The sequence below is a fragment of the Apodemus sylvaticus genome, chromosome 3, assembly GCF_947179515.1.
Source record: "Apodemus sylvaticus chromosome 3, mApoSyl1.1, whole genome shotgun sequence".
Lineage (NCBI taxonomy): Eukaryota > Metazoa > Chordata > Mammalia > Rodentia > Muridae > Apodemus > Apodemus sylvaticus.
In genome coordinates, this window is record NC_067474.1 from 28,763,453 (window position 1) to 28,782,281 (window position 18,829).

An 18,829-nucleotide genomic window follows, 5' to 3' on the forward strand; every position below is an offset into this window, starting at 1 on the left:
AGGTAATGTCAGGCCTTAATCAGAGTCTTGAGGTCCAAGGAGATAAAAGATACCACCTGAAAAAACAGGCAGCTTCTGGAGAAAGGGAGCAAGGTATATCAGAACAGGCAGAAGCTGAAATACAAGGCAGCTAGCATAAAGTTCAACGTGCTCCTCTGTTATGTATCAGTGCTACTGGGGCCAGATAGTAAACAAAGGGCTAAAGGGTCAGATAGGAAGGCAAAATGAAAATACCCCCACTTCCATCTCCACAAATGATAATACAAGGGAGCAAAGGGCATTTTCAATAACAATTGCTGCAACATAATTTGACACAAGATATTCTGATAGTCAGACCAAGGGTTATATGATGAGAGTGGAGATGCTATCTCAGTGCTCCCTGGATGGATATTTGGTGTTGGGGAGTAAGGGGTACAAAGTCAAAAAGCTCTTCTGGATCTGTATTCAAGCACAAACTAGATAACATGTTGTAATGGCCAGATCTGACTGCAATCTTTCCTTGAGATTTCAAGCATGGGAAAGAAGCCTTTAAGCCACTTTTAACAGTAATATGCCTATATTAAAGTACTTAAGTAGAACTAACTTAATAAGCTCTGATTCTGTGGAATGAAATTTCTACTTGAATCAAGGAATAAGAAAAAATACCCATGGGCTTATAATTGGACTTAGCGGAGCTGCCTCTAAATTTTCAGGGAAAATTTTTATTTATGGTTTGCTGCCTTTACTTCTCTGTCTCTGTGGATGAGAGTTTCCCATGTTTCAGGTAAAGAGTAAAGTGTGATGTTTCTGAGCAGCAATACCACAATGCCTTGGGAACCTCTTGGGCCACTATGAAATTGGTGACCCTAGATGATGGTACCAAATAGACTTATGTTCAAAAGCCTTTGTAGCTTAGAACTCTAAGACAAAATCCATATGCCAGTACACTTGATGAATTGAAGCTGCTATTGCTATATATTTTTTTCAAGCATTAAAGGGAGAAGTAACAGCTCACATATGATGGGGCTGCTGACTTCAAAGGCATAAATTCCATCTTGCTATCAAATTTGAATTCATCTGCCAACTTCTCATGAATATCTGGAGACATAAACTTGATAAAAATTGTGAGTATTGCTAAAATTGTATTTTACACGCCAATATCTAGGACTTTCTGCTTCTCTGTTCTTCTTTATAAGACTGCCTAATATATAATGAATTGATAAATAGAAATTATAGAATTTGGATCTTACCATTTTTGTCTGCCCTCCTCAGGATCTGGAAAGAAAAGAAGAAAAATGTTATCTTTTTTTTTTCTGCTGTACTGGGGCTTAACTCACTTGCCTAGCATATGTGCAGCCCTAGGCTGAGTTTCCAGAATTGGCAAAGAAAAAAAGAAATCTTTTGTTCCTAAGTATTGCAATGAGTGCTATATTTACCCATAAATTCATATACTGCTAAACAAATAAAACTCCTATGTTAAGTGAACATTTTCCAACTGAGATTTTCCTTTTTAAATATTCCCTCATCTGGAAACTGCTCAAATATCCATCAACAGCTTAACTGATAAACCAAGTGTGAAATCAGTACAATAGAGAACTAAAATTGTGAAACCAAAGAAAACCAAAACCTCTTCAAGGTCTACATATATCATGGTGTATTGGCCTTTGTAATAAGTAGCTGAGGTTACCTCCTTAGAGACTATCCATGGGTTCAGAGAGCACCAGTTGTCTCTTCCAAGTAAAGACAAATGACACTTTGAGAGTGTCTCTGTATCATTATCTTTTTAGAAGGCCACCACATTAGGGCCCATACTTCATTGTCTGATTATACCAAAGAAGGACCCAATTTAAAAAGAACCAACTATCCAAAAATGTTTTACATATAAAACTTTGGTTGTATCTTAACATGATTTGGCTAAGAAGAAGACCTAGACACAAAAGTGCCTCCGTATAAGTCTGGGTATATACAGGTTTTAACTGGACAATAATACTTAGTGAGAGAAATTACATCAATAGCTGTCTAACAGCTGTCAAGGCTGAGAGATATGGATTATAAAAGTATATCGGAAAACTGCTGAGGATAATAAAAATATTAAATTATCTCAAGTATAATTGCTTCATTGCAGAGAGCACCAGTGTTCACAGATTAGCATCAGAGAAACCAGGAATGTTAAGCAGGAAGGGATGTCTCCTCCGTGAAGGAAATGTGTACCTGCTTCCTACCCAGGGGGCTGGGAGTGGATGTTGTTAATAACCTGGTGACCTCTGCTTTCCATAGAGCCAGGTCTTACCCAAATCCCCCAGAAAATTTATCCCAGACTCTTCCTCCCTTGACCTTATCTTTAGCTTTGTTCCTAAGTCAATTGAATTTATCCTTAGGGGAGATGTCACATATCAGCTGACTTCTGTACTGTCTCAGTCAGAGACCACACCAGATCCCCCCAGGCCCTTGAGCTACAAAACTCATCTTCATGTAAGAGAACACAGGACTTTGCAAAAGAGTTTTGTTGTGGTTCATCCCTTAAGCTTTATTGTGAGCAAGGTAAGGGGATAATTGTTACCAGAACACTTTTACCCAAATTGTACTATACTTAAATATATCTAAAATGAACTAGCGGTATCAAACTCTAGAAGTTTGAGTTAGCCTGGCTATCTACATCATACACAAATGAGCTTTTTTCCTTGCCTCTCTGCAGATTGTTTTGTTGCTGGCTGTGACATTTGCAGGAACCATCACATTTCATATGTTAAAATGCAGCAAACTTATACTTTAATGTAAATTACTTGACACCTCAATAAAATAGGATATAAAAGCAAAGCAGAAAAATAACAAGTGATCAGTAAATAGGAGCCCATACATCTATTCTGTGTCTTACTTAAATATAGTATTAGTGTTAACATACACTCTCTTTATGGTATGTAGATGTAGACAGTTATTCTTTGGCCATCTGGTATGCCTAATTTAGTGTCAATGCTTTCCAATTTTTCCCTGGGACACTGGTCTTTCTCTACTTTCAGTGTCTATGTTTAAGGACTGGGTAGACAATTCAGGCCTGACAGAGTATCACATCTCTCTGACAATGATGTGTCAGGAACACCAGTCATTAATAGGCTGTTAGGAGAAAGATACAATTTGTTCGCTTGGGACTTAAACATGGAAAGATATATGGTGTGGGTTGTACTGTCTTGTTACTATTGTTTTCCTGAAAACAGGCGTTGAAGCACAAGTTTCTTAGTTCCTATGAATATGACCTTATTTGAAATTGGGTCCTTCTTTGGTGTAATCAAACAATGAGGTATGGGCCCCAATGTGATGGCCTTCTAAAAGAATAATGATACAGAGACACTCTCAAAGTGTCACTTGTCGTTACTTGGAAGAGTTAACTGGTGCTCTCTGAACCCCTGGATAGTCTCTAAGGAGATAACCTCAGCTACTTATTACAAAGGCCAATACACCATTATATATTTAGACCTTGAACAGGTTTTGGTTTTCTTTCTGTTAGGAGCAATCCAATTAACCCCATGTGATGTAGGCACTGGCAGAAGTCTAACTGGATGAAATAAGGTGTTGCATACGCACCTGCAGAGAATGATTATCTACAGTATTGCAAATGCAAACTTTAATTATATGGAAAGAGCCCTTGAGGTTCTTGTTTTCCCCTGAGTAAGCTTTAATTATATCTAAATAACCAGAAAAATGCCCATTTTTGCATTGGCACTTCTTGGTGAACGGTTAAAAAAACACAGCCAACTGTTTTCGTTATTACTTTGGTTATTTTTCTTTGTTCTAGCATAGGAAGTGTCTTCCTTTAATTCTTTTGGCTTCACACAAGTGAGGTATGGATAGATAAACTCTTAACTAAAATGTTTTATATTATAAATAGCAATGTTATTTCTAACAAATCTCATCCGTGAAACTTTCCCAGCAACATGTGGGTTCTACTCTAACCATCAAACATGAATCAGCCCTCTATTTCACAGACTAAACTTCATTACTGCGAGACGATGACTTTCCCTGGTAAGGGATCTACTTAGAATGGACTGATACAACATTCGGGAGTAGTTGCTGGTGGAGACTTTAATGATCCACTCTTTCACTGGAGCTTCTTCCTGTCTCCCAAAATTGAGAAGCTACAGCCAAGTCAGGGTGGCGTGAAGCACAGCTCATCTCTTATCTTTGTCTGACTCTGAGGTCTGAGTTGTGAATTCTGCATCCTCACGAGTGGGACGTGGCTAGAGAGGAAGCGTACACTCTTCTAGGAGTGGACCAGGACTTCCATCATCACACCAGGCAAACAACAACCAGGGGCAGCACTCACGTTCTCAGAGATGAAATTAAGACAGTAGCTCATGTTATTAAACTCCTGTAATTAAATATAGATAGAATTGCCACTCCTGCAAATTTGCCTCTGAGCTCACAATAATAAAAAAAAAATCACCTCAGATGAGAATGGTGCTCAGTATGTAGTGCTACTACAGCCTGCTAATCCTAACAGCTGCCCTCCCTAGGTGTAGTAAATACATCTAAATATGTCCAGGGAGGAAGCTTAAACATGAACAATAGCATACTTCACTTTAATTATGGATTATCATACAGCTTCCTTATTACCTCCAAAGATATGCTTTGATATCCAGAAACGAAATTTATTGTTTCTCACTTTAAGTTATTGAGGGCAGACTTTAAATGTAAATGTTATCTTGAAAACATAAAAGCGTCACAATTCACCGGACTAACAAGGATCCCCGAACAGGACTCCGGTTACGATTCAGGATAAGATGGATTGTCAGTCACTTGACGGGATCCTGGGAAATTGGGATGTACAGCAGAAACTAGTAGTTCGTAGGGGGCATAAACTTATATACCGAAGGAGAGCACAAGACAGTGAGTCCTAGTGCACAGTCCTGGGCACTCATAGATAATTTGATCCAATACCACGGGATGCCCTCAGGCTGCAAGGACATTGGCACTCAAAAACACATGACTAAAATATAATTAGTACATTCTATTCCATTCTTGTCAGTGTTGCCCAGGATGAGCCCTGTGTGGAAAGACATGGCAAAAGCCATTCTTATCTTGACTTTCATTTTACATTTTCCAAAACATACAATTGCATTCAAATAATCTAGAGTGCACGTGTGACTGGGCAAGTGAGGAGACACATAGCAATAGCAGAAATCAGACATAGACTCATGATGTCAGAAAGTTCTTTGTGTTCTGACAATCCTCCATCCATGACGTCTCAAAACAAATAAGTGTGTGCCACGCCTCAGAATCAAACACCTTTTAGAAGGAGAAGGTATTATTCGTTTTTACCAAATTCTGATCTTTCAGGTCAAATGCATTTCATGGACTTCCATATGTAGATGGAGGGAAAAAGCCATAAATTTCTTTTCTGACATCCTCACTTTAATTCCCCCCTTACCAGCAAAATGGAGAAGCTCTTGTTCCTTCTCAATTAAAAATAATAGGAGGCAGGAAGTGTGGTTTAGAGGTAGAGTATCCGCCCGGGTCAGATGCCCAGCAGTGAACATAAGAAGAGTGTAAGGAAATCTATTGGAAGAGGACAGTGCCATTGGATGAAGAGAGATGCAATCCATTACTTTTGGAATTTCTCTTGCATCAGAAACAGAATTGAAGATTCCACCCCACCCCCTCCTCAACAAGGCACAGTAGCAGACTAGATTAATCAAAAGAGAATCTGACTACTCCAGGGACTCTCGTTTTAAATGTGACTTTATTCTCCATCATCTGGAATGAGGCAACTTGGGGAAGCACAGTACAGTAATGGAAAAGGAATACAATTGTCAGCCTTCTGATCCTTTTGTGTTGCTGTGTCCTGGAGCCCGTTCTGGTCCTGTCCCATACTTAGCAGGAGTGCCTTGTGTAAATATGCCCAGCAGTAGTGTGCCAGCATGCATGGGTAACCAGAACTTGGGAAAGGTCTTCTTCTCACCCTCAATAGGTATTCACATGTAGTTATGATGAAGTGATTTATAATTGTGACTCTTCAGGGGAAAATAATATAGATTATTTCATGTGGTTCCTTCGTAAATTAAGTACAGCTATCCAACGTATGAATTTATGAATATGAACATGGACATGTCATAGTACTTCAAATGTACATCTCATGCGGCCCTTTTCCCTTTGTTCTTTAGATTGCCGCCCCATAATGAAAACATGGTACCTGCCAAGTATAAATAAGAGAATGAAATGAAAGTCAATGATTCTATAAAATCTGATTTTCATGTCAAGACCACCATTTATATGTAGTTTCTAACCAGCTTGCTGGGCCTAGTCCTATCCTCAACAGTATCCTCAAGTGGGGTGTAAGTAGATTCCCTAAGAAGTCTAAAGATTTACTGTCTCGATGATACTTGAATATAAATGAGATCATTCTTATTGGGAAATTCAGTTCCCTTCTCAAAATTGGAAATTCATCTGTGATGTGCAAGAGTCCCCCAGTGGTCTCATGTCTTTTCAGATCTAGACCAGGGTATACCACCTGTTCCTCGTGATCTGAAGAGAATTCAAAAGGCCATCATTCTTAGCTGTGCTGCTAGAATATACTAAATCTAATCAAATCAAATGATGTATTTATGTTTCACATTTTGTTTTCGCTAAAGCCAACATGATCCAGAAATGAATAATTCAGAGGTCTCTAAATAACCAACCCTTTTTCATGTCACACAATTCATCAGAGTGTTACATTTTTTTCACAAAATAACTCAGAAATGTGTAAACAACATATTTTCTATCCAAGAAAAAGAACCCAACTGCACTTAATCTTTTTATAAAACTATATTTCACAGAAAAGCAGGCATGTTAACGCCTCTCTTGTGGAATCAGGTTGGTTTGTTATCTTGTTATTTTTTTTTTCCCAATTCTAGAACTAGACTTAGGAAGGTAAGAGAGCCGGCCCTGTTTATAGATGAAAGTTCCATCAGGACAGGGACTTTACATTATTATAGAACTTGGGAGCGGCTGTGCATATATAATAAAATGAGCTTTAGAATTTTGCTTTTAAAAACCTGCAGTTGAACACTTGAGCCTCAGATGGTGAGTCTGTCGGGTGGCTTTCTTTGCTCTTACACAGTCTCAATTCTTTCCTCCGCAGAGAATCAGCAGGATTTGTTAGAGGCATAAGATACAAGCTCAAGGGAGTGGTCAGTGTCCTCAGAGGGCAGATTAGGTCCAAAAAGACAGAGGTCCCACTTGACCTCAGAATTAATTTCTTGGCTTTTCTTCCTCATGGTCTGGATGAACAAGGTACTGGTTCCCTCCTGATCGTGGGGCTTGCCTGCCCACGTGTGCTGCCTTATCTTTACATTGACCCAACCTAATTCCCAGATGGCAGGGCATGAAGAAATAAATAGAGCATAGACTGAACCTATGTAGAGATCTTTTTTTTTTTCAAGAAAAATAAACTATAACAATTTCTTGCAGCAAAAAAGTAGAAATTGTGTTTTCATGGGGGAGAAAATGGCCTGCCCCCAAAGCCTGAACCTCGTGTTGGCACTGCCTGGTGATGTGGGGGGAAGGCTGCCAGGTGGTGGGCTTGAAGCTTCCATTAAGTGTCTTACACAAGTTTTAATTATTGATATGGATTTCTCCGCCAATTAAAGTCGAGATAATTCATTCAGGACAAATCAAGGACTCCTTGCCCCTCCCCCTTTATCTTCAAAATCCCTGACTTGCCATTATGGTAGTTGTATTTGATGTTCTCCTATTTTCATTTTTCATAATCAAGTGCTTTTAGCTTCTGGCCCACCTCCTACATGCGTGAACTTTAATAAGGAGTGATGGCTTTGAGAAGGGGAGGGGCAGGGACAAACAACGCCTTGCCATCTTGTCATGCTTTTCCCACTTTGCATCATGCTAAACCAGGAGCAGCTAGAACTGTCCCCACTGAGCGAGCCAGACACTACCTAGGGGAACAGGGTGACTCTGATGTGAGCAGCCGCAGCAGTAGCAAAGAGAGTCAGAACCCAGATGGCAAACAACCCAGGGACAGGAAAGCCAGGGAACAGAGCGAGGCAACCTGCAACCCGGTGAGAAGCACAGAAACACGAGGGATCTAAAACTGCTAGAGAGAGAGAGAGATTCCAGCACGAGGGTAGAAAATAGCACAGGAAGAAAAGAATGGTCATGCTAGAGCTGCGGAGGAAGGAAGTCAATTCCCAAGCAAGGAATGGAACCAAAGGGAAAGCCATCAAAAGCTAGAAGAGAAGGTTAATGATAGTAATTACAACTTGGGCACTGGGGGAACAGAATGATAGGAAAGGGAGCGGGCACCAACAGGGAAAAAGAAAATCATTATCATAACAGAGCCCTTGGCTACTGTTGTAAAATAAAAAGCAAATACGTTCAAAGAAATTGTTTTTGAAGGTAGCTGGGAGCAGCTGCAGGGACATCGTGATGTCTAAGGCTTCCATCAGCGCTCCCCAGCACAAGGGAGAGCGCCTGCCAGCAAACTGAGCAGCAGGGTTGAGACCTGCTCAAGTCCTACACTGCTCAATGGGAGACTCTCCAGCCCTGGCAGGCAGACGCCCTAGGTGCTGGCAAGTCGAACTTTTTGAGCTCCTTAATGCTTATAATCAAAGGTGCAGGTCTGGGACAGCTCTTTACAAGTTGGGTGGCAGTCGTCCCTCTGGCATTTGTCTGCCTCGGATCCTCTGGGAGACAGCAGCAGGTAGGAGATAGTTTGGGTGGAAGTCTGATAGCGATGCTAGCCGCCAGCCAGTCAGCCGCTGCTCCCGACCCCTCCTCTTTCACAGCGGTGATGCCTAAGGCGCCCACCTAACTACTTCGTCTATACTTACGTCGAGGAAGATGGACATGCCCTTGGACAGCTGCAAGGCAGAGCTGAGCTCTTCCGAGGAGTTGTTGGAGGATGGCGAGGTCTCCCGGGAATCCTCCATCCTCAGCAGTCCTGGCGCTGGCGGACAGACTGGGCGGGATGCAGCGGCTCTGACCCGGTGCTGTCTCAGCTGCTGCCTCCCCGAGCCGCGTCTCCGGGGTCGGATGCGAGTGGGTGTTCGCTCGGTGCGCGCGCCTCCCTCTGCTCAGCGCGGACTCTCCTCCCTCTCCCGCCTCTAGGCTTCAGCACGCTAGCTCTCACCGCCCCCTTCCCGCGGCTGACTGCACCTCACTGGGGATCCGACTCATCCCTGCACTTAGCAACAATGTAACTCCCCTTGCCAGTGAGCATACCCTGGCCTTGGCATTTTGGCACTTGCCAGAGGTAACCTTCTGGACCCTACCCACCACAGGGCACATTACAGGACAGACAGACCAGATCAAGCTTTGTCCAGAGCAGCAGAGGAGCGAGGTCAGAAGCACCGAAGGAAAACCCTGAGTGGAAAGAAGGAATCCGAGTTTTGCCTACTCCATATTCGATGGAAACAGAACTATGCTCCCCTCACTCCTCCCCACACCCAACCTCGTTCCTAGATTCCATCCTAGAAGGGATGCCTAATTCAGTTGTGAGTTAAGGCACTGGGTTTGGTCATCTGCCTTAGTTGATTTTTTTTATCTTGCGATCTAGCAAATTGCTACATCTTTAAAGTTTAACTTTTACCAATCGGTAAAAGGATCACCAGGGTGGTACTTAGCTCATAGTTCCCATGCTTGCACACGCGGCACTATCAAGTATAGAGAGGAGGAGGCAAGCCAGGCACATCACAGACAAGAGGTAGGGAGACAACGTGCCTTGCACCAGTGATCCTGGCCACGAGCCTTCCAACATTATGAATTCTGGTGTTTGCACCTCCCTACCTCCGGGCTGCTCTGTATCTAGTGTTTACAAAGAATGGGTTTGGTTGGTTTCAATTCCGGCTGAATGTTGGAGTGCCGGTCACTTAGAGTGTCTGTCAACTTCAAAATGTCCTAACAGATGAAATGTCATTCTTCCTGCAGGCTCTCTTCATTCCTAGATCTCAAAGATCACGCTTTCTGAGCCTGGGTGCATAAAAGGCCTTATAGCTGCACCCTTCTAATGGTGCATTCACCATTAGGAATTTCTACAGAGAAAATTTGGTGGTCTTAAACCACTATACTCTGAGAAAACCCAAGATATGTGAAAAGCAATGTGTAAGTAGGCATCTGACAGAGAGATCCATCTGAGCAGAGCCTTGATTGGAGAGGGGATGGAGAGAAGAAGGTTTATGGGACATATGGGGAGGGGGGATCCGGGAAAGGGGAAATCATTTGGAATGTAAACAAAGAATATAGAAAATAAAATATTAAAAAAAAGAATTGTCAACAGCAGAACTGTCAATAAAGATTCCTCCACATGGTTTTAGCCCCCAGCTCCTTGAGATACCCCTAGCTATATGAGCTATCCCAGACTAAGCCTCAGGCATCCCAGATATCCAGAAGGATTCCAAGATGGTAAGCACTGTTCCCTACAGAACTTAAGAGCACAATAAAATATTCATTGCATTTTACAAATAAGTTTTGGGCATCAACTTGGAGCAGGTAGCCCAAATAAAAAAAGTGTCCCTCCCTCCCACAAAAGCAAAACAAATCATAAATTAAGGCCTGTGTCTCTGGATTCATGTTCAGTTAGCATGTAATTGTCCCTGGCATTTTTTTCAAAGCTTCTCAAGCAATCCCGATGAGCCCAGAATTAATAAGTACTTAAGGAAGAAGAGCCACAGAAATTAGGCAGAGGCCAGTGACCTCAGACCTGTACAGTCCAGGGATAAGACACTGAGCTTCATTAAGTCTACGGTCACAGACATGGCACTTGATTAGAGGAGATATTGATTGGAGCTGTGCTTTGAGGACTATTAGTCTTGCGTCTTCGTGTATTTACGCCTTATTAACTGCGGGTTTCTTATCTGAACAACGAGAATAGATTCTTTCCTTTGACAGTTGCTTAGCAAAAAGAAATGAAAAATGATGAAAAAGTCCCACCAACCCATCAAAGAAATACTGATCACTCAAATCACACAGAAGAAGCAAGAGGGATGTTGACAATGGACGTCATCGGGTTTACAAAACATACCATATTTGTTCTCAACGTTGACTTAGGAATATATTTGTGTCAATAAGTACAGCCTAAGTCTGGGTTCTCTGACTCGTGTGGGTACCTCTGCCCTCAAATTCAGCCTTGTGAACTTAATACGCTTTTGCTGGTCCCATGGAAACAGGCCTAGGCGAAAAAGCAGATTTTCTTGGATTATAAATGAAAACCAGGAAAGTAATCTGTCACCAGTGTTCAGCACTAGAGAACTAGTTGTTACACATCAGTAAAGTCATCCCTGTTCTCTTTGCTGACAAGGCCTGGCTGCTTATCCCCCTACGGCTTTCCTTGTTTTGTCTAAGGAGCTATCCAGAAGCAATGTAGGGAGGCTGGAGACAGCCTAGTGGTGAAGGGTCCTTATTGCTCTTGAGAAGATCTGGGTTCAGTTCCCAGCACCCACGAGATGACTCACAGTTGTCTATAACTTCAGTTACCCACATGATGCACAGGTATACATTTAGACAAACACTTATACACATAAAATAAAAATAAATAAAAAGACTAAGAAATGTCTGGCTAGTGAGATTGCTCAGCCAGTAAAAGTACTGTCCATGAAATCCTGGCTCAGTTCAACACCATAACTCATAATGGTGGGAAGAAAGAAAGGATTTCACAATTCTCCTCTACAGGGACATCATGGCAGATGTGCCCACACATAAACACATGTGTATATGCACAGACATCATACACACATACCCACATTCATACACATATACATATGCACACATACATATCATACATACCACACACATGCACACATATCATACACACATACCACATTCATACACATATACACATATGCACACACACACATCATACACAGACATATATACACACATCATATACACATACCATATTTATACACATCCACATACCGCATGTATGTGTACACACATATGCACACATACACATCATATGCCACACACACACACACACACACATGCAGACATACATGCATACATTTGCATGACACATCATAAGATACACATTATTTTAAAAGGAGAAATGTAAATCATTAAACAACATGCTGGTTATCATTTCTTTTAATGATTTCCACAAGAATTGTGTTCTGCTACAGCTGACTGGCTTCTGTGATGAGAATAATGGTTAGGGAAGGCTCCACCAGAAACAGATGACAATTGGATTCTCCTTCACAGCCAAATTCAATCGGCTTTACAAAGTCGTAACCAAACATATTTTTGGTTTTCTTTTTATCTAGACAGAGAGCATTTTGAAAACTGTTTTCACACATCGTTTTCTTGAAACACAGATGCTACGCTGCTGTGCATAGTATCAGTTGCAAACAGCAGACAGCTGACTGGAGGAAGGAAATGTATCTTCTTTCCAACTTATTTGTAGTGAAGGCCTGGGAAGAAAGAAAGCAAAGGAGAAAGGAATGTAATTGAAGATTATAGCTCCCAGACTTGCTATAAGACTGACATGAAGATATTTGGAGCATTTCAGCAGATGATGGCTATGTGGGAATGTATTGAATTTCAATCCATCTGTCTCATGGAGGGACTATTATCTAAACCATTGCAGACTGCCAGGGATCTATTTTATTTATACTTTAAATCTAGGGAACACTAGCCTTGAGAGCAATGACTCAGGATCCTTCCAGTCTGGCTAATGGACATCCCGTTGCTTTGGCAACCTTAGGACCAAACCCATTTTTTATCTGGGAACCTGAGCAGAGGGTATATGTTCTGAAAACAGGCAGGACTCACATTTTCTGTACAATGGAAGATGATTCCGCTTACAGAATCCAGAGCAGACATTGAATGTAGGCTTAGCTGGCAGGAAGGTTAAATCCATATACAATTTAGGAAGGGACACTTGTTAATTAGAGTGGGTACACAGAAGCGAGTGTGAGGTGGCCACAATGCTGGAAGAGCCCCGCAGACAACTCAATCAATTTAAAGAAGGAATTTTGTGAATAAAATTTCCCCCTATTTCTTTTCTGGCAGTTAAATTGCTGGCATTTAGGAAAACGTAATGATTTTACTGTGTGGATTTTGTATCCTGCTACTTAAGTTAAAGTATTTGTAAGATCTAATGGTTTTATGGTAAAAGAAGCAGGATCTTATGTGTATAGGATCATGTCATCTACAAATAGGGATAATTTTATGTCTCTCTTTCCTGTTTGTATACTTATTGATTCTTCCTCTTGCTTTATCACACTAGCTAAGACTTCAAGCACTGTATTGAATAGGAGTAGAGAGAATGGACATTCTTGTCTTGTTCCTAATTAGTGAAAAATGTTTTCAGGTTTTTAGACAATTAGAATACTATTGTCTATAACTTGTCATACATAGCCTTTCTTCTGCTCTGATATACTCTTTAGAGCCTTTATCATGAATGGTTGCTAAACTTTGGCCAAGATCATTTCTACATCTATTCAGATAACCATGTTGTGTCTGTCCCTGAGCATGAGTATATGCTATTTATAGACTTGGACATGTTGAACCATCCTGTTTACAACAATTTAACTGAGACATTTTACATGTATATTGACCATGGACATTAGCATATATTTCTTTCCTTATTGTTGATATCAGGGCCATTCTGTCTTCCTAGAATGTTTTTGACAGTGCCACTTCCCTTCTGATCTGTGCAACAGTTTGAGGACCATTGCTGTTAGCATCAGTGTGGGATTCAGGAGTGAGTCTAACTGGTCCTCTGCTTTGTTTTATTAGAAGATTGGTTTGTTTGTTTAGTTTAGTTTTTATTTTTGTTTTCCATTGCTTTAACCTTGATGCATTTTAAGCGGTTTGGTCTCCTCTTATTTTTAATTTTAGTCAGTCATATGTAATTAGAAATTTATTCAATTAAAAATTTTCCAGTAGTTTTGGAAATAAAAAATTTTAAAGTATTCCCTAATAATACAGTTTCAATTGATTTTCTGTTACATATCTATCTGTCTATCTATCATCTATCTACCTACATCTACATCTTTATCTCTATCTCTATCTACATCTACATCTCTATCTATCTATCTATCTATCTATCTATCTATCTATCTATCTATCTATCTATCTATCTATCTCTTAGCCTCCAATTTTATTAGTTAGAGTCTTCTCCCTATTTGGGGGCTGGTATAACTAGGGGATTATCAATTTTATTACATAAAAGCTTAACAAAATAAATATCTGGTAATAGTTCTAAGCTCCAAAAATCTCTTTAAAAACTGAAGAAAGAAATTGAAGCCATCTTTGTAAAGACCTTCTGTGATTGTAGATTGGCAGACAATATTGCAAGGAGAGAGGAGAAGGGAGTGGGGGAGAGAGAAAGAGGGGTGGGGGAAAGGGTGAGGGAAAGAAATAGATGAATTAGGCAATACAGGCTACAGACTCAATCCTCATTAAAACTTCAATCATATTCTTTACAGAACCAAGAAAACAATTTTAGAAACCATGTGGAAACACAATGCCTTGAACAGCAAATACAGTTGTCAGCAGAAAACGACACTGGGCACATCACCTACCTGTTATCAAATTATACTACAGAGGTTATTAATAAGAGGCAGTGTTGCCATCACAAAAGCACAAATGTAGACTGATGAAACAGCAGAGAATCCAGGAATGGACCCATCTAGGCACAGACACCTATTTTTGCAAACCATGCAGGGGATAGTGATGGTTCTCCAGCAGATGATCTGAGAAGCTGCCCATTCACACAGAAGGACACAAATTCTGCACCACTCATCCTGCTTAAACATCCAATCAAAATTGGAACAGCTCCTTCTGCCATCTTGGTACCTAGAGAGGCATGCTGGGAACAAGATTTCTAAAGGATATGTCTGGAAGACTTTGTGCAAGGAAATTTTTGCCAGCTGCAGTTGAGGTCTCCGGAGATAGCACATGATTCTTCTTTAAAAATTGAAAGTGCTTATGCCTGAGATGAACCAGTTCTACTCAGGCAAGAGATGTACTTATCTGTATAAAACAAAAAGCAGTACAGTGACTCCTGGACGCATACCAAACAAAACCAGAGAAATCTGGGGAGAGGTAATTAGGGCCCATAGAAGCAGTGGCATGGTTTGTGCCATATTGTGAAGCAACACCATTGAAACTGCAAACAGCACTGGAATCAGGATCATCACCAGGGTGATTGTTGTACTCCTCCTAGATTTGAACTAATAAAAAGCAGAGAAACAGAACTCTTAAAAAATGCATCAAATGACTTAATAGAAGACTGAAACTTTGAAAGTGTTGTGAGGAAACATTTCGAGATACAAGCATAAGCAAGAATCTCTGAAAATGACTCAAACATCATAGGAAATAAACCCACAAATTGACTAATGGTATTTCATGAAATTAAACATCTAAACAACAACAAAAAGCAAAGATGAGAGCAAAGAGGTAGACTCCAAGTGGGATAGAATCTTTTATAGCTAGCTGTACAGTAGAAAACAGGTTAATATCTTGATTATAACTACTACAAATTCAAATACCCAGAATAATGTAACACCCAGCCAATAATTACCCTGATAAGTGAAGAGAAAATTATCAAGAGGAGAAATATAAATGGCCAGTAAATATTTTTAAAGAGTTCAAAATACATAGTCATCAGAAAAATACGAGTAAAGCTACTCTGAGATGCCACCTCACACAGTGGAGTATCATTGACATAACAGCTGACAACAAAGGCTATTAAAGATATGGGGGGAATGAACCCTTATTCACTGCTGGTAACTAACATAGTTGTGCTAACTCATGAGAATCAAAACTCATGGAGCCACTGTGGAAATCAGTCTAGAGGTTTTTCAAGAAGGCTAAAAAGAGAATTGATTTCCATAGGATTCAGCAAAAGCAGTCCCAAGTATATACCTGAAAAACTCCGAGTCAATATACCATGGAGATAATTGCACACTCGGGCATACTGATGCACTATTCAAATAACTAAGAAATAGATTTTCATCAATCGATGACAGGATAAAGAAAATGTGGTGCAAATAAATACACAATGGAATTTAATTCGCCTATAAGAAAAAATTTTATTAAGTAATCATGACACTTGCAGCGGAATGGATGTAATGAGAAGCAAAATCAAGCAGACTCAGAGAGTGAATGCTGCATCCTTTGTCAGATACATGGAGTCTGGGTTTCTGTGAATGCGTGGTGCGTGTGTGTGTGTGTGATGTGTGTGTGCGATGTGTGTATGTGTGTGAGAGATGTGTGTGTGTGATGTGTGTGCATGAGATCTGTGTGCGCGTGTGCACGCGCATGCGTGCGGTACATATGTGTGCTGGTAGGATTATGGGAGGGAGATGGAGAGGGAAGCCTGAGGAGGGATGCATGTGTCATGAAATACAACAAAGAGGAGCACTGAGAAGGAAAGAGGAACAGCAACCAGCACGCAGAGGGACTGGAGGGCGAGAGAGAGGAGGCGGTAGTGGAACAAACGCTAATGTTGTATATGAAGGAGAATGCAGAGTGAAGCCCAACATATTATATTCCAACTTTAAAAAGTTCGAAGATATTGTTTATTTAAGACATAAAGAATCAAGAATTACATGTCAGCAATGCTTTCCACAGACTTCCCAAAACCCTAATCTCTTTCCTAAACTTTCTTTTCATTTTACCTTGATTGATAATTAGCATTTTGTTTGTTTTGTTTTTAAGATTTGATTTTAAAGAATTTAATTGCATGTATATGTATCTATGGGATGCACACAGCGCAGTTCCTGTAGAGACCAAAGGAAGGGGTTAGAGTCCCTGGGTCTGGAATTGTAGGTGCTCATATCTCCTGACATGGCTGTTGGAAACCAAATTCAATTCCTCTGCAAAAGCAATCGGTGCTCTTAACCTCTGAGCTGTCTCTCCAGCCCCCTCAGTTATGGTTTTCACAACAGCTTTTTTTTTTTTTACTAGAGTATACTAATTGTACAAAATAAAAGATTTCTGGGTTGTGAAGATGGCTCAGTAAAGTGGCTAAGGACCTTGTCCAGATCTCCAGAATTCACATAATACACCTGGGCTGAGCAGGATGTCTATAATTCCAGTGCCAAGGAGGAACAGAGATGCAGAGAGCACTGGAGTTCATTGACTGCATCCAGCTTAGCCAGATGCGTGAACTCTAGACACAATGAGCCTGTTTCTAACAAGAACAAAGCAGAAAGTGAATAAGGAAGAACTCTAAAGTCAAACTATGTCTTTATACACACTTACAGAGACACATACATACACCTACCCCTACGTGAACATTTGCATGTACACAAAGGGAATAAATATAATTAAAAATATTCCTACGTACATATAACATACTTTGGACATATTTAATTGGTCACTTAGCTTTTTGCTGTTTATACTCTGAATACTAAATTCAGTTTAAATTTCTCCTGCTAAAGTGAGACATAGCTTAAACCACAAGGGGAAAAATGCTTCAAAAATAAGTTCTCTTTAAAGACACATTAAGTGTCTGCTTGCTTCCAGGCAACTGGATGAAGAATGGCCAAAGCTTGTTCATGACAAAAAATCCACATGTTAGAGAGAGACATTCTTTCAGTAGACAATTGTACTGCAGTAATATGGAGTGCTACTGGAGGATTGTGGTAAGGTGGAGAGAAGACCATGAAAGGTTCTTCTCTGCATCATGGCCTGTTCTCTGTAAGTAGCAAAAGGAGAACTCAGGAACTCTAAGTACCTGAGCTTTTAAAGCATTAGCTAATGATGACTACTTTGCTGTAAGCCAATTTATCCTGGGGATAGACTTTTTCATCTCTGCCACTGCGTGAGTAAATTAAGCTCACATTTTACTGGCTTGTTTGATGTGCACTTCTACTTTAGTAAATCAGAGAATTTTAAGCATTAACCCTGCAAGGTTCTATGTTTAGCACACTCTGTCTTCTTCTGACACATCTCTGGGTATTGCAGTTTGAGTCTGAGCTGCCCCCCAAGTTTTATTCCCTTGAAAGGTCAGCCCCAGCTTGAGGCACCATTCTGGTGGTCATGGAACCTTTAGTATATAAAGTCTGGCTGGCAGAAGAAGGTCATCAGAAGCAGACTTTTGATGGTTAAACTGGTCTCTGATTCGAGCCTGCTTCCCTATTTTTTATCGCCGTGTACACATCTGCTGACAAACACCCAGGCCACCACGAATTGAGATGCTCTGATGTGTCACAGAACTGAAATCCATACAGTCTGAAATCAAAATAAGTCTTCCTTATGTTTTTCAGCAATACCGTGTGGGCAAACTTCCTCATCTGTAAAAGCAACAAAGGGGTATTGGGTATACAAAGTTCAGACAAGGGAAATACAGTCATTGCCAACCTCAACAACCATGTTGTAAAGACAATGGCTCTTCACATGACACTCTGACAGTACTGAATTCAGCACTACTGAATGTGTCATCTTTCTGAGCCCTGAGCCAAACTTTTCTTTGTTTATTACAGTTCTTTTTTTCCTCGTCTTCTTCATGGAACCACCTGGTTCTTACAGGCTTCTAACTACTGTTCTCTGAATGGTTATTCTCAGTCACCTCCTGTCTTAGTTAGGATTTCTATTTCTGAGAAAAGACACCGGGATGCTGGCAACTCTTATAAGGAAAAACATTTAATTGGGACTGGTTTACAGTTTCAGAGGTTTAGTCCATCACCAACATGGCGAGAAGCATGGCAGCATGCAGGCAGACGTGGGCTGAAGAAGGAGTTGAGGGTTCTTTATGTTGATCTACAGGCAGCTGAAGGAGACTCTGTGTCATACTGAATTTAGCTTCAGCCTATGAGACTTCAAAGTCACCCCCACACTGACACACTTCCTCAACAAGGCCACACCTATTCCAACAAGACCATATCTCCTAATAGTGCCACTCCCTATGGCCAAG

General features: G+C 40.7%; 1 protein-coding gene across 1 annotated transcript in view; it reads right to left on the minus strand.

Annotated features, from left to right (window-relative positions):
* Necab1 (N-terminal EF-hand calcium binding protein 1) overlaps window positions 1-8,897 on the minus strand; it is a 170,702-nt gene extending 161,805 nt beyond the window's left edge. The window contains exons 1-2 of the mRNA XM_052176111.1: window positions 8,799-8,897; window positions 1,230-1,254 (exon numbers count right to left, since the gene is read on the minus strand). Of these exons, the coding sequence (XP_052032071.1) occupies window positions 1,230-1,254; window positions 8,799-8,897 (124 nt within the window). The remainder of the gene's footprint in view (window positions 1-1,229; window positions 1,255-8,798) is intronic.
* Between the last annotated feature and the right edge of the window lie 9,932 nt (window positions 8,898-18,829).